Genomic DNA, 24,802 nt, shown 5'->3' with positions numbered 1-24,802 from the left:
TCTTAACAATCAAAGGAGGAAGTACACTCAGTGTGTCTGAGTTACTGTCAGGATACAGTTTTGAATCTTCCCGTTTGTCTCCTGTGTGTCTTTTGTTGTTTGCGTGTTAGAAAATGAAAGATGGGTAGAGTGTGGGACCAAATGAACTATGATAATGTAATTACAGCATTCTTTCTGTAGCATTTGTTTAGATACTTTAGATAAATCAATCTAAGGCTGAAAATTGTATAAATTTGTCATCAGCAAAGTGTTTTTATCTTGAACTGATTCCCTTTTTAACCCTTTAACCTTCTGCTCAACCATATGGTAGAGCACATTTTGACTCACTATATCTTATTGAAAACATGTTTTACTTACAACAGCCGTTTGGTAGAGGCCAATATTTCAAAAAATGTTGGGTCTGTTCATAAAAAAACATAGATTTTTGTAATTAGTGCCCCAAGGAAATAAAATATATAAAGAATAAATTTTTTCATTGCTTTTTTCTTGGTGAGGACGTTAAAGGGTTAAGTGTATACACAAAAAAAAGAGAACCTTCTGGTTTCACTGGTGTACACGTGTGTCCTTACAGGTTTCACTCATGTGTGTGAGAGCTGAGGATTACACTGCATCATATTAGGCTGCAACTATTGTTAATATTTTCATTATTGATTATCTGCCAGTTATTTTCTCAATCATTTTGTCTATAAAAGGTCCGAAGTGACGTCTTCAAATTCCTTGTTTTAATCTGAATGTCCCAATGATATTTGCATCGCTAACATATACTAGTATAAGAAAAGCAACAAATCGTCACATTCAAGAAGCTGGAACCAGATAAATTTAGCTTTTCGGCTTTACAAGTGACTGAAATGAGTATCGATTATGAAAAATGGTTGCTTGCTGATCTGCTAATTGACTGATGGACTAACTGTTGTAGCTCTAGATTGCACTGACTCTTACAGGTGTTGTGGTGGTTTTGCACATAGTCACACGTATTTGAATTCTCTGTCTGATAGTTTTGTGAATTAAGGTTAGAGTAAAGGTATTTTGTCAGATCACAGTTCATATGCAGTAAAACAAGAGGTGTGAACCATCTGCAAAATGGGTGGTAGGATGTTAAGGAACTGAATTGATGGATGAAGGGTGAAGGTTAATATTGACTTAAAATGACAGAATGTGTGACTAATGTTAAAAAGGGGAAAAAGACGGAGGGAGGGCTTGACAGAAAAAGGAGAGAGATGGAGTGATCTGCTCAAAGGATCAATAAATGATGGATTGAAGTATCTGCAACTGGCGACAAACTTTCTCTTCAATCTTGACGCTATTTGTATTTCATGTATGATCATAAATTCAGATTTGAATCAGAATCTATAGGCACTGTTGTTTAGCGTTTGCATGGCTATGTTTGCACCGGAAAAGCAAATATCCATATGCCTACTACAAAACTGTATACGAGCACACAAATCTACATTTGTGGATATGTTAAGCAATGCATCCATTTTTAGAGTGAAATGTTTCACTGAGGGACGGAGCATCTGAGTGAACAATGTAGCCGTGGGTGGGTGAGTGGGCGGCTGGTTGAAGAGATGCCGAGTGTTAGATCCACTCAGCGCTGCCTCTTGCGTATCTCATCCCTCCATCCCTTCATTTCTTCATTCCTTCCTCTCTCTCTGTCCATCTATACACCAAACACCCACCAATCAACTTCCATGTACCTTACTGTAACATTGACATCCTACCGCCGCAACTGATAAACAGAACAAAGACAATAATAAACGATCTGCAAAACACAATTTACCTCATGTCCAAGTGTTGTCCATGATTTTTTTTTTTATTAGCCACTACTTCTAAATATTAATATCCATCTCAGTCTAAACTCACATTCTGTTACATTTGACAGCTACTGTATGTCCTTAGTTATATTAAGATAAATCCTTCTCTTCTGCTCGGCTGTATCTTCAGTCCCACTGGTATGTGCTGGTGTTTTTGTGTTTTTGTGAAAATAATGTTCTGCACATTTGTGTACACCGTGGAAAATACGCATCATAAGAACAGTTAGTGTGATGTTAAGAAGTTTTGCAATTTTATGGTAAATTGCTGGCCACCAATGCTGGGAAACAAACAAACAAAAAGCTGACGAGACCACCTTCAAACACCCAGGACAAGTTGAGGTTATAGAGAACAGACTGGATTTGAGTACTACAGCCCTGTATCATACTATTTGTTAAAATAAATGGGGCAATGATTCACTGTTATTCAAAGTGCTACTATAACTTTTGAAACATGGTTGCACAATTAGATATATTTTCATAGTTCAAATCTATTGAATCAACAGATACTTAAGCCCCGGCGTCCCCTCGAGGACTGCCACAGAAGTGGCTGCAGGCTGGAGGACTGTGGGGGGATGGACTGATGGAAACAGTGAGAGACGACAGAGAGTGAACAGAATCATGAGGAGGTGGTGATGATGGAGAGGAGAGTGTGGGAGGGCCGACGTGTTAGAAGACAAAGGGCTCTGAGGATGAGAGGACCGCTGGGGGGGGGGGGGGGGGGGGGGGGGGGATGAGAGAGGAGGATGCAGCTCGTGTGAAGTGTTTATTCGTGTAGATGCCGTGGAAGAGAGCGATGGAGAGGAATATTAAACCACAGAGATGCAAAGGAGGATGAGGGTTTGTTGGCGCAGAACTAAGAGGCACACTCACGGCTGTGTCACAACTGTTTGTGCGTTTGTTTGCTTAGTGCACCTTTAACCATCTGTGGTTAAACACCATCAACAAGCATGTCAGAGGAGCCACTTAATGTTCTTACATTCTTGTCCCGTTCCTGTCTTTTATTTGTGAAAAATCTCTTTCGAAACGTGTACCTTTCAGAGAATACAAACGTTCGGATGGCCCTTAGATCAAAACAGTGATCTCCTCAAAGATGATGTTTGCTATGATCTGCGGATTAATACACTTTGCCGTGTGTGTTTGATAAAAGAGGAACACGTCCATGGAGATCTCATCCTTCCCCGGCCTCACGCAGATCATATTGCTTTAGTTCAGGTTGAAATGACATAGATGATGTAATTCTTAAACACCGTCCCCTGCTCCCTACTTTCCTCCTATCTGCCTTTCATCTGGAAAGCAAATTTAAATCTTCGACATCATTACTCAAACAACTTTTCACCTGTAGCAGAGAAGAGGGTTCGGCGTAATGGATATAGTTATAATTTATCACATGATGGCGTATAAGGGATGAAAGTATCATAAAATGATAAAAGATGACTCCCAGGCTGGTTGTTGATGAAATTTCTCATTTAAATTGTTCCGTAATGTTGCCCTTGGATCATAATTTAGAATTTTACTGATAAAATTACCCGTCTTGTCAAGGTGAAAGCTTTCAGATGAAAAACAGAAAAAAATGGAAATTGGCAGCAGGTCAAGGTAAAAAAATGTTTTTATATATATTTTAAATATTCACGCACCACAAGGGGCTGATGTGAAAGACACCATGGGCTCTGACAAAAGACATTATATATATAGTTTAATTAATTTTCATCCTTGGCCTACAAAATGTAAGAACCAAGGTCATTTAGCTGAATATCATTAAAAAAGAAACAAATGGAAGATATTATTTAAAATGTGGCCACAGCAGCACTGTGAGACTGCAACTGCTAACATGCCACAATGACACAACTGACATGATATTATTATTATTATTAATATTCAGCAGCTATAATGTCTACTGTAATCACCTGTGCTGTGTTCATGCCATAAGGGATGGATGACGATGGGAAAGATGGCCCAAGATGGTTGTAAGATAACTGTTTTCATGTCATCATATCAACTGAGTTGGTCATGAAAGGGTTTCATTTACTGCACATTGACAAAATCAGATTATGTCCATTATATGTTGGTTCAGTTACATTAAATGACAAAGTTTCTTTGACATGAGGCGTCCACGTTTGTTTCAGGTACTTTCATATGATTAAGCACCAAGTTGAAAAGAACAGCTGTCAGAAAGATTTGAGTTTCCCAGTCACAATTACAACTTGGATGTTAATGTGAACATTATTTACAGATTGGAACCTCAGAAGTAGAGCATGACACCAACACAGCATTAGCCTGTTAGCTAAGATGAGGTTGATGGGAAGGTCATTTGCACGTATCTGGTAATAAACCAAAGTACTGGACAGATTAACATTTTGATCTGATGATGGCACTAGAGGGAAGGTTGTTACACTTCCTCTGGTGGGGAATATTAATGTGTGTACCTAATTCACTGTCAGTCCATTCAACAGTTGTTGAGACATTTCACTGAAAAACCTCACTGTTAACTTCATGGTGGTGCTGGAGGAAGAGTCAGCAACACCAAGTCACTAGGATTCATCCTCTGGAAACCACATGTCCGTCAAAATTTCACGACGCAGTGAAGTGAGAGATTTTTCGAACAAAATAAGTAAAGAAGGAAGGACAGCTTGTATTCTGCCTGTGAGTCACAATCTGGGCAAATAACACCAAAGTCACTTTCTCCTGCTTGTAAAGCTTAAATGATGTGAGCGGCTGGTAATAAGGTGACTCAGATGAACATTTTGATCAGAGCTTCTCCCATCTGGATTTTGGTGACTGGAGAGCAAGAGGACACACTGTTGTTGTCTTTTAGTGAATAAATCAAATTTGAAACTGTAAAAGTGTAAAGAAAAAAGAAAGGGTTATCAAGCATTTTTAAAGTCGTCAACAAAGCGTTCACAACATGACGCATTTGGATTGAACTTGGAGTCTGGGGCACTCTCTCCTGTCAGCTCGCTGAGTTGTTTATTTCCATGAGACTCCTCTCTCCACCTGAAACTTTCATCTAGACGTCGGGGCTGAGATGAAACAGCGGGGCCACCCACCACACAGCATGAGGACCAGCCCCTCGAGTTTAAGGGGTCCGCTGTGCCGTCCGTAACTCCCCTGTTTTTAATTAGCTCCTTCGACGGGGAGCGTGGCAGCAGAATTGCAGCCTTCAAGTTGATTTCAACGGAAGACTTCTTTTCTTTCCCTGCTTCCCTACGCGCTCCTCATAGGAACATGGGGAATAATCGACATGTTCAAAAGCAGAGACCTCTAATTAAGACATTGGCGCTTTTGTGAATTTTTTTTTTTTTCCCCCACATCTTTCATCTTTTTTTTTTGTATGAATTTCACTTGGCAGCCCACTCAATGAGTGCCTTGCTGTGAATTATAAGATTATTTTGTAAGCTATTTAAGAGTCTGAGTTTTGCCTTTCACTTCCGGAGAAAGTATTGAGCAGGATTTGACATCAGCCCCCGCTTGCTGGGCTGCACTCTGTCATTAGAAGCAATAGAAAGAGAGAGCTTTAGCATAGAGCCCAAACCATATTCTCTCCATCTCCTCGTAATGCCTAATGTTAGGTAGAGTACTTAGCGGGTTAAAACCAGATTAGGCTCTCAGCTTAGTGTAGGAGATCCATTACAATGTGTGTGTGTGAGTGTGTGTATGTGTAAGAGTATTAGATGGGCTTTGAGGTAATTGATTTGGGTGGAGGCGGTATCTGAAGACAGACAGAGGCACATGGAAATGGAGGTAGAGAACCTGGGGGGAGAGCTAGTGAGAGAGACCAAAGGACAGACGGGCATAAAGCCAATAGATATGAAGGAACGCTGTAGTCGGAGAGCAGTATGGTAGGAGGAAAAGGCATAAAAAGACAATTCAGAAAGATCGATAGAAATACAAATGCAGTATGGGGAGAAAGACTAATACAGGCATGCAGATGACACAGAGATCCAGAGAGGTGGGGATAGATTTTCTCAGTGTTAGCCCGACCCTGACCTTGCATTGATCGTCCCTGTGAAAACTAAGACGCCTGTGGAGCACATGTCCCAATTGTTGCTCATTTCAAAACGTTTTGGCCGATATTTTCCTTCCAAGGCTTGAGCGTACACATGTAGAGGCACAGGTTTATACTGTCGCTTTGTGGTCTCTGTATTGTATTTTTTTTAAACCAACGAATGCGGACCTTATGTTTGCCTATCTCCATGTCGAGGGATTGGTAGGTAGATTTGGATACCTGCAGCTGTAGCTTTGATGTGAGATAAAAGAGGCGGCGTTTGTGTGCAGGCCAGTGGGGGCATCACCTGTCCTGTCATGTTTTACTGTTATACTGAATACATTTCCATTTGACGGCCTGCACCAGCATTGAAAGGGAACGTACATGTGGTGCCAGCACTGACGCAATGCCCAGTCTGTGCTCAAATGATTTGTTATATTAGTTGAAAATTAACCAACTTAACAATTGATTCAATTGTGTTATCAGAGAGAAATGCCAAATATTTTCTGTTTTCTGCTCCTCACATGGTTCACCTGGGTTGCTTTGTTATATGTCTTTGTAAATTGAATATCATGTTGGACTGTTAGTCGAACTTGTTGTTAGTTTCTGCCCTACCTACATTGCTATATATCTCCAAAGTCATATTTTTCTAAACGTTTTGTTCTTGTTTGGGTTACATTTTGCAAGATTTATGTGTTATGTGTGTTCCTCAAAACTCGGTGTTAAAAAGGAAATTCCACTATGGTGAAGGGAGGATTATTATATGTGATAATGGTGGAAATGTGGACTATGACTCAGGAGTGTTTTTGAAAGGTTTCTATTGAAGTTTTGAAACTTGGTTATGCTTTCAGGTTATGAAGGCGCTGAAATAGTTGATTTGAAATGGAAGGCACATAGATTTAACCAGCTTCGACTGGGTAATCATCGTTTGCCCTGCTTGGGAATAGAAGCGTCGCTTTTAGCACCCAAAATCGCTCGTCTCGTTAATGTTTTCTAACGGTGTTGCTCCCTCTGATGAGTGGCAGAGACACCAGCTGCCAATGTTTTCATTTGAGTAATTAAGCAAACAATCGCTTAGTGATTTGTGGGCCTGTTACCTAAACTCCAGCATTTAATTTTGCATTTCCTGTGGGGCCTGACTATTTGTTATGCACAAGCGATCAGCCATGGAACTTGGCAGTATGTCATTCTACTTTTGTCGCAGATTTGTTCTGAATCTGTGTGCTGTGTTTTAAGACCTCAATCGGTAGCCAAAGAGCCTCATTTCTTTACTTAATTTCTCTTTTCTGGCTTGCTGTTTCTGGGGCGGGTTGTTGTCACTTCAACATGCACACATTGACACACAGCAGGCACACACACACACACACACACACACACACACACACACACACACATACATTTATGCAGAGTGAGGGGTGTGGGCTGTAAATGACCTGTTGTCTGGAGCTTAGTCTGCAAAAAAGTTTTCACCCACTTTGGCGTTAAAAGTAAATGAATGTGCATACCTTGTTTTTTTTTTGTTTTTTTTACACTTTCAGATGCTCGAGGGGGGCTGAAGTGGCTCTTTTTAGGTCAATTCCAAAACAAAACATACCAATTATGACTATTATAGTGTGCTATATTGTGTATCAGTTCAGCTAGTAATATTTTAAAATGATCAGAATGACCCATACAGCAATTTGTTTAACCATATATCCTTTTAAAGCTAGCAAGTTGTTTTAATCTCCACCTCATCATAGAAGGTTATAAAATACAGATTGTTTTGCAATATATTCACATCTGGGTGTGGAATGTAGGAACCTTTATCTCTGTAAATATAAAGTACAAATCATCAAGTTATTGAGGTTTCTAATCTCTGCCTCTTGGATGTTCACTTCAGTCTGTATCATTTTAACACAGGCTGACTTCTCTCAGTATTTGAGCACGAAGCCTGTTTGAGTTTTGCTACCTGAACAATGCCGAATTTAACACTGCTGGATTTGGCTTCTCTATGCAGTAATGGAAGACAAGAGCTACAAGTGATACTCAACTTATCCTCCACACTGCGAGTTGTTAGGCGTTCACTTTCACCTCCAACAGGGAGCATCATAACGCAAACACAGAAATAGGATAAATCAAAAACCAGTCAGGATACTAGTGTGCAAAAATACTGGACACCTGCCTCTGCCTTTCACGTAACTGATGATTTCAGAACAAATCCCCTGAAACACCTCAGCTGTTTGTAATTTTCACTCGATATAAAGCCCTGATGACGCCAAAGCTGGCAATGGATGGAGGGAGGAAGCAATTACAGCAGGTCTAAACTCTGAACAATAAAACACCTCTCAACCTACATGAAATAATCTGTTTTCGATGTGTGAAATACACTGGGCTCAGTGGTGTCCCCAACAGTAGCCAATTTATACATGGCGGGAGTTGGTATGTGCCGTGGTAAAACTCTTAAGGCCCTATTTCAATAACAAAATGTGCATGACCCCAGGGTCAGAATAGCAGCAGGTGACGTTGAGGCTTCGGTAAAAGGCCCAAGGTTGTGTTCGCAAACAGGTGCAGCATTGTCCGGAGGCACGGTGACATTTTCCTGCAGCTCAAAAGCTCACAGTGCAAGTTACACCTGTCCTACGTTGTTCAAGGTGCACTTTAACGGAGCTCTCACACAAAGCATTCTGTTTTCAAATGAGACATATTTTGGCCAGCGCAACCTTGAACTTCAGCGAAATCGGCCCAATCTTAGCTTGTACAGCACTGAAAGTTGAACTTTGTGCTATTCTACTGTTCTATGATAATAAGTTTCTTATTATTTTAACTACATCACCATGGTTACATTGGACCTCAGAAGTTGTTTCTCAGTATCAAATAGCATTTTTATTTGTATTATAGTTAGTTTTGTTTTGGCCTTGCCCGCGGCCTGTGTGTTCCTACTACAGAAGCAGTTTGATGTTTACAATTCAAATGAATTCTGTTAAACTTTTGACATTTGGGGTCCCACAGGGTGCTGTAGTTATCTATTATTGCAACTGAATGTGTGCTCTCTCTCAGCAATGCCTGCTGATTTAAAAAGTCAAACCTTAGTTGCACAATGTAATTTGACTTAAGTTGTTGGCCTCTGAGCAGGTCCAGCGGGGCAGCAGAAACACTGGGCTTCATTCAGCTGTTTGTTGGTCAGGTAGCTTTGTGTACATGATGCATTGAGTCACTGGTGAATCGCCACAGCTTGTGTAGATCGGTGTTATCCAGCGACTGAGCAGAGTTCCCAGTTTTCCCTCCTTGTTGAGTTGGGGGGGGTTTATGTTTAGTTTTGCTTATCCGGTTGCATTTTGTCTTTTTGGGTGTGTGTAACGTGTTAAATCCTTTCCAGCCTGTTATCTATATATCACATACAGACAGTGTTTTTGTTAAATACTCAACCTGTGCAACACAACACTCCAATTATTCTCTTCACACTCCTTTTTGTCTTCTTTCTCTCTTTATTCTCAGTCACACACAAACACACACCTTCAGTTTTTATTCCAGATCAGTTTATTACCACCTCATTTCCCAGCCCGGGAATCCGTTCTCGGGCTGTTTGGATGTGAGGCTGTTAAAGGCTTTATAGGCTTCTAACGCGCCACACATTCACTCTGTTCCTCCCCTTCAGCTTGATGAGTTTTTTTTTTTTTTTTATGTGTTTGTGGTTTTATTAACGGGCCTTTACATGTCTTACTAAGGCTTCTCTCGCTGGATTGTCACTTACCATAAAATTTCAAAGCCCTCTCAATAGATTTGCAGGAAGCACAATAGGCTTTTCTCATTTTGAGCTCCCTGATTGGGAAGGAGCAAATGGAAATGGGTCTAAAATGAAACGGGACCGTTCTTTTGAATACAGCTGACGTTTTCAGTAACAGGAAAGGGAGATAAGTGATTTTCTGCCAAGAAAAAGAGAACATGAAACAGTGATTGGAAGAGGATACTCCATGATGATAAGAGTAGTATTTATTTGTAATATTATCGCTGGCATGCGGAAGAGGCTAACAGTTGTTTAAAGAAGCACATTTAAATTGCCAGTAATATTTAGTTTAGGAATGCTACCTGTACTGTTGCATTCATCAGTATTATTGTTCTCAGACATGTAGCTCAGTCAGTTTTTAAATGAGATGAGAGGTGTGTGTGTGTGTGTCACAGTGGGTTCCCCATGCATAGTGGCTCCCTATTGGCTTTCTAGCTAATGTGTTGTCTTTCTCTCTGTGTACATGTCTGTCTGTCTGTCTGTCTTTATGACTGTCTGTCTGTGATTTTGGTTGTTTGTGCCCCAATTGTCTCTTGTATCTCCTTTATTTTTTTGTTTTGTCACTTTGCCACATTCGGCCTGTCACTTATTTCCTTTGCTTTTCATGTGCGTTGTTTTTTTGCATGTATTTTGACTGTGTGTCTCCATTCTGCATTCTCCACAAACTGCTTTCTGCCTGTTTTTGAATGTCTGCTTTAAATGTATGTTTGTGTTTGTCGGCTCGTCCCTCACGCGTCCCCGTCCATTTATGTCTGTGCATCTCTGTCTTTGTGTCTGTCCTGGCCTCGTCTGTGTCTGCCTCTCGTCGCTGTCTCCATAATGTCCCCTCCTCCAGCCTTTGTGACTTTGCTGAACGGGGACCAGGCTCAGGATGCCATCCGCTCCCTCCATCACAGCACAGTCCGGGGACGCTTGATCAACGTCACCCTGCAGCCCACCGACTCCCTGCTCTGCCTCACCAACCTGCCCCACACCTTCACTGCCCAGCAGTTTGAGGAGCTGGTGCGCGCCTACGGAAACATCGAGCGCTCCTTCCTGGTGTACAGCGAGCTGACAGGCCACTCCAAAGGATATGGGTTTGTTGAATACATGAAGAAGGATTCTGCTTCCCGGGCCCGTTCTGAGCTGCTGGGCCGACCACTGGTATGTTAAATGTGTCTGTCATGACTGATTACTTGATGTTGTTGCTACATTTACCTCATTTATAAGAAAGAAAGATGTTGGAATGAAAGGATCTATCAGAGGACTCTGTTTTTTTAACCCTTTTTGATGAATACAGGATGAGCACAAATGATGCATTTTAATTTGATGCGCTAAACCTACAGTAAAATGATTTGACCTGAATTAGCCCCACACCTTCACCGCCCAGCTGTTTGAGAAGCTAGCAGGGTGGTAGTTTTATTAAATTTAGCTCCAAACAACATCCATCTTGTGTAATTTTAGTGCACCACATTCAGTTTACTGTAGATTATACTATTATTATTAATATTTATTATTATTCTAGATTATGCATTGTCTGACCTTACATTTGGCCTCAACTCATGTAGTGAAACAGTAACTTTAGATGGTGGAAGAGAGTAAAGCTTCATTTATATGGTACTTTTTAAATCACACAGTTGCATAATGCTTCACACACACACACCCACATAAACCAGAATTCAAGCCAGGCATGGAGATCTATAAAAGGACTTTTTTAGAAGATGCTGAAAACAGTCCAGATTGATAGATTGGGGAAGATGATTCCAGAGGGTCGAAAACAGCAAAAGGCTGAGATTTGAGGATCGGGGTTGTCGAATGTGGAAAAGGAGATGAGAAATGTAACTATTCTAAATGTCATGCAGTGACTTATATGGGACCAACTGCTCGTTCGACTTAAAAACCCAGGAGCTCAAGAAGTGCAGTTCAAGGGCTCCACCCATTCATCCATATAAAATATGAAGTAGAAGAAATATGAAGGGTACTTCTGTAGTGTTGAAGTGTTGAGCTCAGGGTCTTATAAGTCTGATTCTGTATCACGCTTCTGCAGGGCGATCGCTCATTGATGGTGCAGTGGATGGACGTCAACCAGCTGAGCCAAGAGGAGAACCTGCACTCCAAGTGTCTGTGTGTGAACCGGCTGCCGCTGGACCTCTGTGATTCTGAAGAACTGTCCCAGCTCTTCTCGGAAACCTACAAACCTGTCTTCTGCCAGGTGAGGGTATATTTCTGGGTGTGAGTATGCGATAGGCTGTCAAGACACACATAATCAGTAGCTCTCTCTGCGTTGCAACTATATTGTACGGAAAGATATAAATTCTTACGTGGTATGTTGAAAGCAGAGACATCCAGATGTGACAGGCAGTTTAGCAAGTATAATGAAAGCCTAACAAGGATGTGGCAGTTCAAGCAAGATCAAAATTGCAGAATTATGTATCCAGGAGGTTACGGCTCATCGAACATGTCTACACTGTGAAACCAAGATTTGAGATGAATGTTCTTAAATTCTGTTTTTCATTATTTTAGAGCCTCATAGTGTAGCAGAGGCTGCAGAGAAGTTGTTAATCATTAATAATGTCGCACAAACTCAACTCAAGGACCTTTTCTTTATCTGGTGAGAGCAGCTGATATGAATTTCAGATGTCAGCCTCCCTGTTATCCAACCAAGCAACTGTTTCCATAGTGAGGTGTGGCTGCTGTAACACCAGCCCCACCCTACTGCTCCCTCCCTCCCACTCTGCTCTCTGTTTTTTTTACTGCCTCAGTTCAGCTGTGTTATATACCACCATGCGCCATTACATCCACTCCACCCCCACATGTCCATTTAGACATCACTCAATGGGTATCTGTCATCTACTGCATTTCCAGTTTTAGCTCCACCCCTCTGCCCCACTCCTACATAGAAATCAATACACCCACATCATCCTGGTCCCATGATGCTTTGTGGGTGTTTAGCTCATGTTGCTTCACTGTTGCAGAGCCAGCAGGCTTTGACCTATGGTTCAGCATTTTTTTATGTACCGTACAGTATGTGCTTGCCTGTGTGTATGTGTGTTACTGCATTTCAGCATGTATCCACCTGAATAGTTAGCTTATGAAACCCTGTACACCAATGAACAGGATGCATTAACAACATATACAGTGATGTGAAAACAAACAAGAATACCATTCAAACGAGTAATCACAGTCACAGTGTGATACTAGACTAGATGTGTAATGGAAAACCATAAATTCATCACATCAAGTAGTCGTGCTTGTCCCCAAAGTAGATTAAATATCACAATATTTTTTGACCAAATTCCCTATTGTATCAGCTGATATTTGCTTATTGCTGCTATTTTGGTGTCCACAAAAATGACACCCCAAAGTAAGTAAAAAGAGAGTAGTAGTAGTACAAAGATTTGTTTACTTAGAAAATTTCTCCATGACTATCATTTGGGCTAATAGTGATATAATGTGACAGTATTTTGGTGGCAGCATTGATGCACCCTTTGACCAAGTCTACCAGCTACAATGTGTACATGTGAAGTTCACAAAAAAACATGCCATTCAATGATATTCCAGGAAAACTGGTAAAATTGAGGTTATATCACAATATACTAATAGCCATGATTCAGACAATATGTAGTTTTGTAACACTTTTAATATCACTATATTATCAAGCTTCCTTCACTTTGGTACATTTAACTTTTCATACACTTAGCTGTTGTTTTGCTATAATATGTTCACTCCAGACACATCTGTGTGTATTGTAATGTGAGCTTCTCTGTCCTTTTTGTGTTGGCCCTCAGGATAGCCGCGCACGCATGTTAGCACATGTAAGTCCATGAGTGAACCCACTGCACAGTGAAACAGAGCCAAAAATCGAGTCAGAGCCGCTGCCCAGAGACAGACTCGGCTAAGCCACTGAGCTAACACAGTAGCGCAGAAGCTAAGAGAGGCTGTCTGTCAGCGGACCTGGCTGTCAAGGCGCACTTTTGTTTTGATCTTAGATGCTGAGATCCCGTATAGAGAACCTTTAAGGCTTTATTGATGAGAAAGCATTAGTGATATCTGCCTTATTTCTGTTGGTGCTTATGCTTTTCATATGGTTAAAGGTCAGGAGTCAGTATAAGGAACTGTACAAAACAGAATTCCTAGCGATTAATTGCTCGTGGACAAGAAGTTTGTCCCTTTGTTTGTTCCACATTAATCTAATGTTTTCTCTGTCCTCAACTGTAGTCTGTCTTGTATAAACCATCTACCTCCTCTGCACACATAGGTAGAACTCAGCCCTCTTGTCATTTTTCCTCTGTTCAGAGTGCACTTAACCTGTGGCCTTGGCCCTGAGCACTATAATTCTGCTACCCACGAAAGGGCCCTCTAGGCAGCACTTTAGCTTAAGTCAGCCAGGAGAGATGGAGGAAGGAGAGGGTAATGAATGTCAACCATATTAGAGGGAAGGACAGCAGGATGGAGACAGTAAGGAGGGATGGGAAGAAGGGAGGAGGCAAGACAGTGCTGAGAATGCCAGACCTATTAGAGAGAGGACGGAGTGAGGGAAGAGAGGGCTGACAGTGTCAGGCCTAATAGAGGGACAGACGGAGGCAGGGAGAGATGGAGAGCTGAAGTGAAATGGTGGAGGAGAGGTAGACTGTCAGTCACTTCAGGAAGACTGGAGGCATATTTGCAACTGTAAATGTAGCAATGACAGCTGGGAGCAAGTTTAAAAACTCACATTTACATTGAAACAAAAACACAGTAATACACTAAAATGTGTAAAATCAGTCTATCGGTGTTTATTTGTACAGCGCCGGTTCATGACAAGGATTCAAAGTTACGGTTTCAAGAATCCCCACATGAGCAAGCAGTAGGTGACGGGAAGGAGACACTCCTCTTTAATAGGAAGAAAACCTTGAGCAGAACTGGACTCGGATGTCCTGCTGTGGCCGTGTTGGTTGAGGGAGAGGATGAGGGGGAGAGAGACGGAGATGCACAGCAACAACAACAGCATAAGTAGAGTAATAATAGGAAAATGATTACTAATGAATTACGTAACTAATAATGGATTAAGACTAATAATAGTAATAAAAGCAGTCGGGGTCAGGCAGGCCCAGGCGGTCCACAGCAGCGATCCACAGTCGCCTGAGAACAGCAGCCAGCCGTGCTGCCACCACGATCCACAGGAACCTGCAAGATGACACAGCTCAGAGAGCAAGATACAAAGTTAGTAATGCACATTAAAGAGACATGATGCATACAGAGAGGGAGAGGAGGAGAGAGGAGCTCAGTGTATCATGGGAAGTCCCCCGGCAGTCTAAGCTTATAGCAGCATAAGTAGGGGCTGATCCAAGGCAGGCCTGACCCAGCCCTAACTATAAGCTTTGTCAAAATGGAACATTTTAAGCCTGCTCTAAAGCGTAGAGAAGGTGTCTGCCTCCCAGAACCGAACTGGAAGAAGGTTCAGCAGAAAGAGGAGCCTGATGGTTGAACGCTCTGCCTCCAAAACCACTTTTAGAGACTCTACGAATCATAAGGAAGCTGCATTCTGGGAGCGTAGTGCTTAGTTAGGTAGTACAGTACTATTGAGCTCTTTGAGATATTATGGTGGCTGACCATTAAGAGCCTTGTGAGTAGAAGGATTTAAAATTCTGTTTTAGATTTTACAGGGAGCCAGTGCCGAGAAGCTGAAATGGGAGAAATATGTTCCCTTTTATTAATTCTTGTCAGCACATGTGTAGCAGCATTCTGGACCAGCTGGCCAGTCTTTAGTGATTTGCTGAAACAGCCTGATAATAGAGTTGTAGTACTAACTCTAACACTAACTAGTGCTTCTGTATCATTCTAAGTCTGCAATATAAATGGCTTAACAGAGTTAGGGAGGAACATAAGGATGGACATATGTTACAGAAATGGAGCACCGATGGAGACAGGTTAATATCTTTCATTCTTTACGAGCCATGGGGCAAATTTTATGACATACCGAGCGGAGACGGTTACTCTTGTCTGGCTCAGTAAGGACATCCCGGTCATATGCTAGGACAATGACATACAGCACACGTACAGGAGGTGACACCCCTCAGCCCTCGTATATTTACGTTTTCAACATGTTCTTTAGCAACAGCTGGAACACCAGAAGACAGTAAGCAGCTCTTTCTGTACAGTTAATCTAAGCTTTTACTTTTGCAGTTTTTAGGTGGCTGCTGTTCCAGAAGGTGCTTGATTGGGGAAAAAATACAAGAAGAAGCAATCCACCACAGTAGTAATGTCCATTTAGTGGCAACATTGTTTAATTGACAGGCATAATCAAAAAGCATCACAGTATCTAAATCCAAAACAGATATTACTGGATGCTTGTAAATCTAGGAGGGCTGAGAACTCTTAAGAGGATACCGCAGCAGATAGGGGACGGATGGATACAAATATTGATTAAAAAGGTGGACAAACCGTCTTACAAATCAGCACTTTTTGATAATGAACCAAAGATGCTGTTGGAGGAACATATGAGTTTTATTTTGCAGTCAAAAAACGCAGGAGGTTTCTTTGTTTTATTCAGAAACAACAGAGAAAACAAATTTTGAATATGTAATGTGTTTTACTCTGAAAAACATATTCATCACAAATCAGCTCCACTGATTGTTGCAGCTAATTAACGTCTTTCCAAGTACAATGTTAAGATATTTCACATAATTATTACCCCCCTTTTTCGTGAAACTTGCAGTGTTTTCAAATTTTTATTCGAAGCAAGAATAACTCTAGGATAGGTGTCATGTTATGACATGTTATGATAATAAAGCACATGCGCACACACACACACACTGACACTCGACTCACCCTGCTCTCTTCATAAAGATCTTTACAGTTAAACTTCGTCACCGCGACAGGTCATGTACCTTTTTTTTTTTTTTTTTTTACAGACAGCAGTGACAGGGCTGTCGTGACCTCATCACTCATTTCAGACAGCTGATGTGGCCATTTAAACTCCGTCAGACGCACACAAACACACGCAAACACACGCAAACTGACGGGTGTCTCACACAGTCTGACCTACCACTGACTCAGTCAGCATTTCTTGGGTGGGGACCATGACTCGGGGTCAGGAGCTGTCAGACACGCTGATAGCTGGTCTAGCGTCTTTGGTTTCTTCCACACACACACACACACACACACACACACATACGGAGACATACTGCCTACCACAGAGCCTTTGGGAAAAGACCATTTATTTAGTTTCCATTGTTTTGTTTTTCTAAAGAGTCAATACCTGCAGAACGGAGCTGTGACATCAGAGATTATCAACATGTAGATGTTTCTCCTTAGAAAACCTTTGCTGTGTTTTGGTGTTACTGTGCTGATAAAATTTAGCGCAGCACATGGTACCCTTAGTCTGTGATTTAACGTCCTTGGTGACTCTGGTGAAACATCCTCACTTGTTGTGTAATTCCCAATGTTCCCAAGAACTTGAATTAATTTTGTATCTTCTGAGGCTAAAATACATTAAGTTGAACACAACAAATCAAGTTACACTCTAGGCTACATCTAAATATAGGAGCTGCCAACGTGACATCTGTATCCATTTAAATTCTTGATTTTAAGAGATTTGGTCACAGCATTGATTTTGGACTGTTTGTGTCCTTAACAATAGTTGTCTGTAATTGACCTTAATCCTCGCTTCTTGCTTCAAAAGAGTTGGAAACGGCGAGCAGTTGCACATTTTGTGATTAGATCCTCATGTTTATTAATGGAAAACCCCTATAGAACTTTATGTAGGGTTTAATATCTCTATGAAATTAGATTATATGGCAGGCAGTCATACTGTCCAAGCAAGAAGGGGGTTGTCAACTCCTGACCTGTAAAATTTAAATGACCTCTTGACCGCTGCACTTTGATTTGACTCATTTGGCCTATATGTTTGAATATGTTGTCAAAACAAAACCACCAAAATACTTAACCTAAATTTCCAATACAGAGATATATGCTATGATATATTCCAGCAACAGGTTACATTTATCACTTTGCATGTACACGATATCCCTCGTTCTCTCATGTACAATACGCACCGCTGACATCCAGCACTGTGGACACTGAAGGTCTTATTACACCTCTGGGGAAAAGCGCAAAGAAAAGGCCACTATTGTTTAAAGGTACGTGATTGGGATGTTAAAAGGACTGAGATGAACAAAGTTGGCACAATGCCTCAGTACCTCATTAATCAGCTTAAGTATACACAAGTCAATTACACATCAATGAGGTCAGTCCAAATCTGTTGAGATGGATTGCAGTAACATTTCGGTCACTTTCCACTGAAAATGTTTTTTGCCAACCTCTGACATTCACACAGTGTCAGATGAAGATTAGGAAAAATCTTTTATTGGGAGCCCTTCAGTATTACTAAAGATATCTTTGATTTGTATGTGGTACTGTCAGGTGTTGTTCTCTGTCCAGTCCTCAAGCCATACCTGTAATGTCAAGACTATTTACAATGAATGCATCAGATACAGTTTTCTGCCCTGATAAGAGGATGCAAATGAACATAAAGAGCGAGAACCTCCACTCGTCAGTCACTTAATCAGTCACTGATGCTTTTCCCCCCTTCACTCCTCTTTCCTCCTCCTCTCTACTTTTCCTCCATCTCCTCCTCACTCCTACTCTCCCTCTTCTTCCATCCATCTGTCCATCCGTCCATCCCTCAACAGGCAGAGTGGTTCAGGTCATTTCCATACAGTTTGCATAATGTATGCTGATGATAATAGCCTATCGACCTACTCCTCCATACATCCATTTTCCTCCCGTTCCCTCCATCCATCCATCCTCTGTTCAGACCGGAGGGCGCAGCAGACGAATGAGAGGGAACGATGAAGGGTGGGAGGGAGGAAGTGAAGGGCCACTTGATTGAGCGCTGATGGTAACAAGCATCAGCGCCCAGGCTGAGAAAGTACAAATACATTTGGTGCCCACTGATTGGTTGTCTGTCAAAATGGTCTGATGTGAAATGTCTGAAACATAGTGCTTAAGTTGACCTTCTTGTAAAGGCTGATTTTTACTTGGTTTGGCTCACAGTGTTTACTTAAAAATGACCAAAGATTGTGTGATACTGGCCTCACAAATTTGTAGGTTTTCCTCTATGATAATAAAATGAACATTGGTTGGACAAAACATGAAATTTTAGGCCAAACTATGACTCAAATCAAAAACAGAAAACAATAGGCAGATTAATCAATAATGAAAATCAAAGCTGTGGTATATTTGTGAAGGATCCATGTCACAAAGTGGGGAAAGGGACTTACAAACAGTCAGTAGGTAAAAAAAAATAAAATGTTAATGTTAATTTGCCCACATAAGTAGACCACGCTATCTGTATGTGCTACCGTCTTTGATGTTTTGCTTTATGTGGGCACATTAAAAGCTGTAATATATATTTTGAGCCTTGCTGTTGTGTTTATGGAGCATCGCGTCATTTCAGGCAGAGCACTTGCGTCATTGCCTTGTTTGGAGCTTGAGAGACACATTCAGTTCATGCAAAGTATGGCCTTTTCCACAGTAGACGATCGCTTTCTTTCTTTTTTCCGGCCTGGCCACAACAGCAACACAAACCTTTCCAAAAATCCCCAACAGCAGATAAGGTACACACAAACTCAGCTTTCTTTCTTGCATCATGTCTTCTTTATTCATATTATGTCATTTTTTTCCTCCAGTTCATGTGGCCACTTGACTGAGTCTGAAAACAGTTGCAGATCTAGCCTCTGAATTATAGTCTGATCGTAGCTGGTTGTTTTAGGCTGACACTTTCCTTTTGGCAATTTAAAAAGTCTGATAAAGATACATTGGCCATCATTTTCCTTACGTATATGCATACAAGTTTTGAGAAAGATGCCTCATCCTTATCTTTTTGTGACGAGCTTGTCAGTGCTTCTCAGGGGACAAACACACGATAGAGATAATTTCTAAATTAATAAATTCTAAATTAATTTCTAAGTTTGCGATTGCGAATACAGATGTATCTGCAATAGTCTCGTATCACATGATTTATCAACTGAGCCAAGTTAAAGCTCTAGCTCTATTCTGAATGTTTCCAGCTGAATGTACAATTAATCACTTCAATAGTAATTTACAAAAAAATATATATGTAAGTATAACAAATTAAAATAGTTCACTTGATCTGTCCACCAGATACTACGTCCTTTGAAAGATAAGATAAATCAAGCTCTCATTAATAATTAGCTATAACCCATTAGCTTTGTTATTTTCCAATATCTTCCATTAGCTTTAAGCTTTTAGCATTATTATTGTTAGCATTATTCAGCTGCTCCTCACACACTGGAAGTGACTGAACCTTCTTGACAGAAAAGTCTAGCTTCTTTGGAAGTAATGTTACTGGTCAGCAGTACTGTCTGGCCCGGAGAGATCCATTTATTGACCAATAACCATGAAGAAAACATTCTTCTGTTAATTTTCCGTGTTGGAAAAGTACAAAATGTTTTACTGAATGTGGCCATTAAAGTGGAAGCAGGAGATTATTATTTGGTCACATTGACACACACATGAAGTGTGTGTGTGTGTGTGTGTGTGTGTGGATGGTTACTCCCTGGAGCAGTGCAGGAAAATGAAGTATCTCTTACATCATGTCATATTTTATCTGTCCTTTTTGACAAAGGAGCTGAGACAAGCTCTTTTAGCCTCACCACAACAACACAGTTATCTGTCAGTCAGTTACTGTCTGACACACACAAAAATGCACACATACACTTGGAAGTGTGTGTGTGTGTTCTTGTTCAATGTTACATTTGTTCTCTAATCTCGTCGTTAAGCTCCTGTAGGTGTGTTTGCGTCAATATGATGAATACATTTGTTAGTATAAAGTCTCTTGTAACAATATGATTGGCTTAGTAATGAGCTAGCAACTTTGGACTTGTTGCTGGCTTTGCAGTCTTTTTAGCAGACTACATCGCCATGGTAACTTGGGCTGCATGGATAGACAAGAAAGCGTTTGGCCATTGAAATCCAAATATATAAAAATGCCATAGCAGTCAGCGTTCTGTGTAAATGGTATCACTATTCCTAGAAGGAGCCATGCATTTGCTGAAATAGAAAAGATGCTGCTTGCAGAGACCTCCTTTGCTTGCCCTGATGATTTATTAAAAGATAGAATAAATTAAAGTAATGTTACCAGGCATTTTGCCCTCTGTGGTGAGGGGAAGAAAAGAGTCCTTCTATTAAGCAGCATGCAGCTTATATTAGATGATTACAATTATCACTGAGGACATTTCCTCTTGCATACTGAAGAAAAGACCCACTCTAACACATTCACTCCATTAAAACAGCTCTTGGCTATACTGCTTTTGGTGTTGTATCTGTCTTTTTATTCTTGGAGATAATGAGTCTGAAAAGAGAAAATAGGCAGTAGATATTAGGTTTTCAGTGTCAGTTAATCAGCAGCATGGGCTTTTGTTGTGATTCACCAATCCTACAAGAGAGAAATCCATTATAGACGTTCTTGTTCTAGATAGTTCTTGTTCCTTCACTGCTCGCAACAATGGACAGCGTCATTGGTATTGCTGTATGCAGGTTTCATTTGGCCCACCTGCTGCTGAACATATCCAGTTAGGCACTTCATCATCCATCTATCCATCCATCCATTATCATCGGTATCTACTTATCCAGTTTAGGGTTACAGGGGGATGCATCCTATCCAGATCAGCAGCTTGTCACAGGACTGGCAAGTAAACACATTCAATCACATTCACTCCTCAGGGCAGTTTAGAGACTCCAGTTCACTTAACCTACCCGACCTTGGATAATGGGAGGTAATCAAACGCCAAGCACACATGAGGAACACGTGAATCCTCTGCACAGAAAAGCCCCGGCTGGTTGGCAGATTCTAACCCTGGACTTAGTTGCTGTGAGGATACGGTGCTAATAACCAACCAGTTAAACCAACAGGTTTGACTATAGCTCCCCAATTCCTGCATCAGACACTACTCTATCCCACCCCCAGCATCACCACAGTCACCCCCGTTGTCACCTCCCACCCCCTGTGCTGACTCCCACCGCAGACTCTGCCCCACCCTTCTCCCCCCAGACCAGAATACACATCACAGCCAATCAGGTGGTGATGAGAGAGCTGGAGAGAGTCAACCAGAGTAAGGCTGCGGGACCAGACGGCATCAGCCCCCCCATGTACCAGCCAGCTCTGCGAAGCACCACAGCATCTCTCTTCAAGAGCCTGCACCCTCAGAGAGTCCCAGGGCTTTGGAAAACACCAAACTACTACAGGCCAATAGCATCGACCTCTCACATAATGAAGGTCATGGAGAGACACACCTAGCACGCCTCAGACCACCAGTGTGCTCATCACAAGACCCCCTGCAGTTTGTGTACCAGCCCAAGGTTGCAGTGGATGACACAATAATATGGACAGGTGGACGCTCCCCTGGTTACCTGGATCAATGACTATCTGACGGGCAGACCAGAGTTTGTAAGGTTACAGAAATGTGTGTCTGATCAGTAACATCGGGCCCCCACCCCAGGGAACTGTGCTATCTCCTTCCCTTTTCACCTCCTACACTGCAGACTTTATGTACTGTACTGAGTCTTGCCATCTGCAGAAATTCTCTGATGACACGGCCATAGTGGGGTGTGTGGAGAATGGACGGGAGGATGAGCACAGGGGACCTGGTTGAGCGCTCTGTGAGGTGGTGCAGCTCTCTCTCCAGTTTGTATCGGTGGAACAGATGTGGAAATATTAACATCGTACACGTACGTCTGCGTTCTACTGGATAACAAACTGGAGTTGTCCACCAACACAGAGGCTGTCTACAAGAAGGGCCTGAGTCGGCTTTACTTCCTGAGAAGGCTCAGGTCCTTCAGTGTATGAAACAGGATGCTCCAGCTGTTCTACTAGTCTGTTGTCACGAGCACCATCTTCTTTGCTGTCATGTGCTGGGGTGCAGGCATCAAAGTGAAGGACGCCAGCAGTCTGAACAAACTCATCAAAAAGGCAGAGTCTGTTGTCTGCTCCAAGCTTGTGTACCTGGAGGAGGAGGTTGAGGACAGAATGCTGGCAAAACTGCTGGCAGTCATGGACGATGCCTCCTATCCCCTCCATAAAACACAAGAGCAGCTTCAGCAACAGATACATTCAAAGGAGCGATACAGGAAATCGTTCCTTCCTGGTGCCGTCAGTTTGTACAACACATCTGTCTCTGCCAGAACTGTGGTCACTGAACTGGACTGAAACGTATCTCATGCACTCCCACAACCCAACACCCCACAATGCATAATATGTTTTTATACATATTGACATATTGCTATTACTATACCTATTATGTCTGCTACATATACTATATACTATTATATACACAGCATAACTCATATAACAATAAGTCATGCATTGTCATCACCACTATTGTTATTATTATAATCATCATTTGCACCATTATGGACTTTGTGTATTTTATCCTCGGGGATTAATAAAGTCATCTATCTACATACATACAGAGGGGCAGAGGAGCAGCAAACAAATGAGAGGAAGTAACCAACTTTCTTCATTTTAATCAGAAGCTCACAACAGGTGAGCTAGTAACAAAAGGCTGTGGCAGATTTCTGACTCTGGAAACTTCTCATTCTTCTCTTCCTTCTCATGCCAGAAAAGCAAATGACAAAATGTTACATTAAAATAACCTAATGTGGTATGGTGACATTTTTCTTCTCTCTTTTTACTTTAGTTTACTGATGACATGTCACATGATTTTTGGTTAAATGTTCCAGCCATGTTTTTAACACCCATCTTTGTACAATGTAAACAGCCATACCTTTAACTAAAAAGCTATATCCCCAGTCAAAAAGTTGTCATGATTTAATGCTGGTTTTTGTCTGTCTGTCTTCCAGCTTGCTCAGGATGAGGGCAGCCCAGTCCGAGGCTTCGGTGTGGTGGAGTATGAGAGTGCGGAGCAGGCAGAGGCTGTGCTGATAGAGATGGACCGAACACCAGTGGGAGGACAGGAGGTCCGTCTGTCACTCTGTACCCCCGGCACCTCAGGGAGAAGCACCCTGGCTGCACTCATCGCCGCCCAGGGTATGGTGAGTATGATGCGCACAAGGGTAGCTCACATCAAAATAATGTTGTGTGTCAAGGTGACTTTCAACACAGGAAGGGATAACCTGCTGTCGCTGATGGTATTTTTAACGTTCAACGTCTGATTTTCCAAAGAAAGAGTCATTTTTCAACATCGCAAATAAAGTCTCTTGTAATAAAAGTTAAAAGGTAGCTTCCATCCATAGAACCACCATCAGCAAGACCAAGGAAATCACACGTCGTCTCACACCCACCGAATAACCAAAAAAAAACCCTCTGTGAAATAAAGCGAGCAAATCAATCGGCCAACTTATATTAGGATTCTAGATAAGGAATCCAAAGAACGATTATTTCATCATTTTGACTGAATTTCACAGAATTTTTTGTATGTTGTAGATTCGGATCACCTGTTCAATTTTACTAAATAAACTGAAACATTGTATTTTACATAATGAGAAATAATATTCCATTAACGTTCACACACTCACATTTTATGGTTACTTGCTGATAATCTACACATTTATAAATTGTAGTTGTAGTGAGCCAACTCACTTGGAAGAGATTCATATGTGAATGCAGTTTATGTGTACTTAATACTTTATATTTGGCTTCTGGACTCTAAACCTGTGACTCCCCACAGCAGAGATTGGGTGGTGATGATAATGTCATCATTGGACATAGAGCCTACAGGGTATGGTGATGGTGGACTTATGAAGTGTTGTGTGAACTGAAGTGAGTGCTGTAATTGCAACATTTTAAGGTGATCAGCACAGGAGCAGAGCATCGTAGCCTGAGTGCATCACCCATTTGAAACGGATGCGTTGGATATATGTTGCTTTGAGTAGAGTTTATCCAGTGTAAACACAGCCTAAACAACAACTTCCCTGCATGTGTGTAAAAAGCTTTATAAATGCAAACCTAACTGAACAGCCTCTCGTGGGGCTGCTACAGCAGTGTTAGCTTGTTAGCAAAATAACATTTGGAAGAAGCATCTAAATTTAGCAGATCCAATTTAGTATGAAGATAAAAATACTAAAAACATACATTTTCACAAAAACAAGCATACATTTCTAATTCCCGTGAATTTCCTCAAATAAACAAAGTACCACCCAGAGAATTGCAATCGTGAAGCCGGTTCACATATAGCGAAGTTTGACATGTTGCACATGCATGAACACTCTCTGGCTGAAATAGCATTTGTAGCTGTGGTATCCCTC

The 24,802-nt window shown here is 41.4% G+C and overlaps 1 protein-coding gene across 1 annotated transcript in view; it reads left to right on the top strand.

The window, feature by feature from the left end:
• The window catches only part of raver2 (ribonucleoprotein, PTB-binding 2), a 70,526-nt gene that overhangs the window by 27,648 nt on the left and 18,076 nt on the right, over positions 1 to 24,802 (top strand). The window contains exons 3-5 of the mRNA XM_070832675.1: positions 10,392 to 10,699; positions 11,583 to 11,747; positions 23,399 to 23,590. Of these exons, the coding sequence (XP_070688776.1) occupies positions 10,392 to 10,699; positions 11,583 to 11,747; positions 23,399 to 23,590 (665 nt within the window). The remainder of the gene's footprint in view (positions 1 to 10,391; positions 10,700 to 11,582; positions 11,748 to 23,398; positions 23,591 to 24,802) is intronic.

The sequence above is a fragment of the Pempheris klunzingeri genome, chromosome 6, assembly GCF_042242105.1.
Source record: "Pempheris klunzingeri isolate RE-2024b chromosome 6, fPemKlu1.hap1, whole genome shotgun sequence".
Classification (NCBI taxonomy): domain Eukaryota; kingdom Metazoa; phylum Chordata; class Actinopteri; order Acropomatiformes; family Pempheridae; genus Pempheris; species Pempheris klunzingeri.
This window is presented reverse-complemented; position numbering and strand designations above follow the sequence as displayed.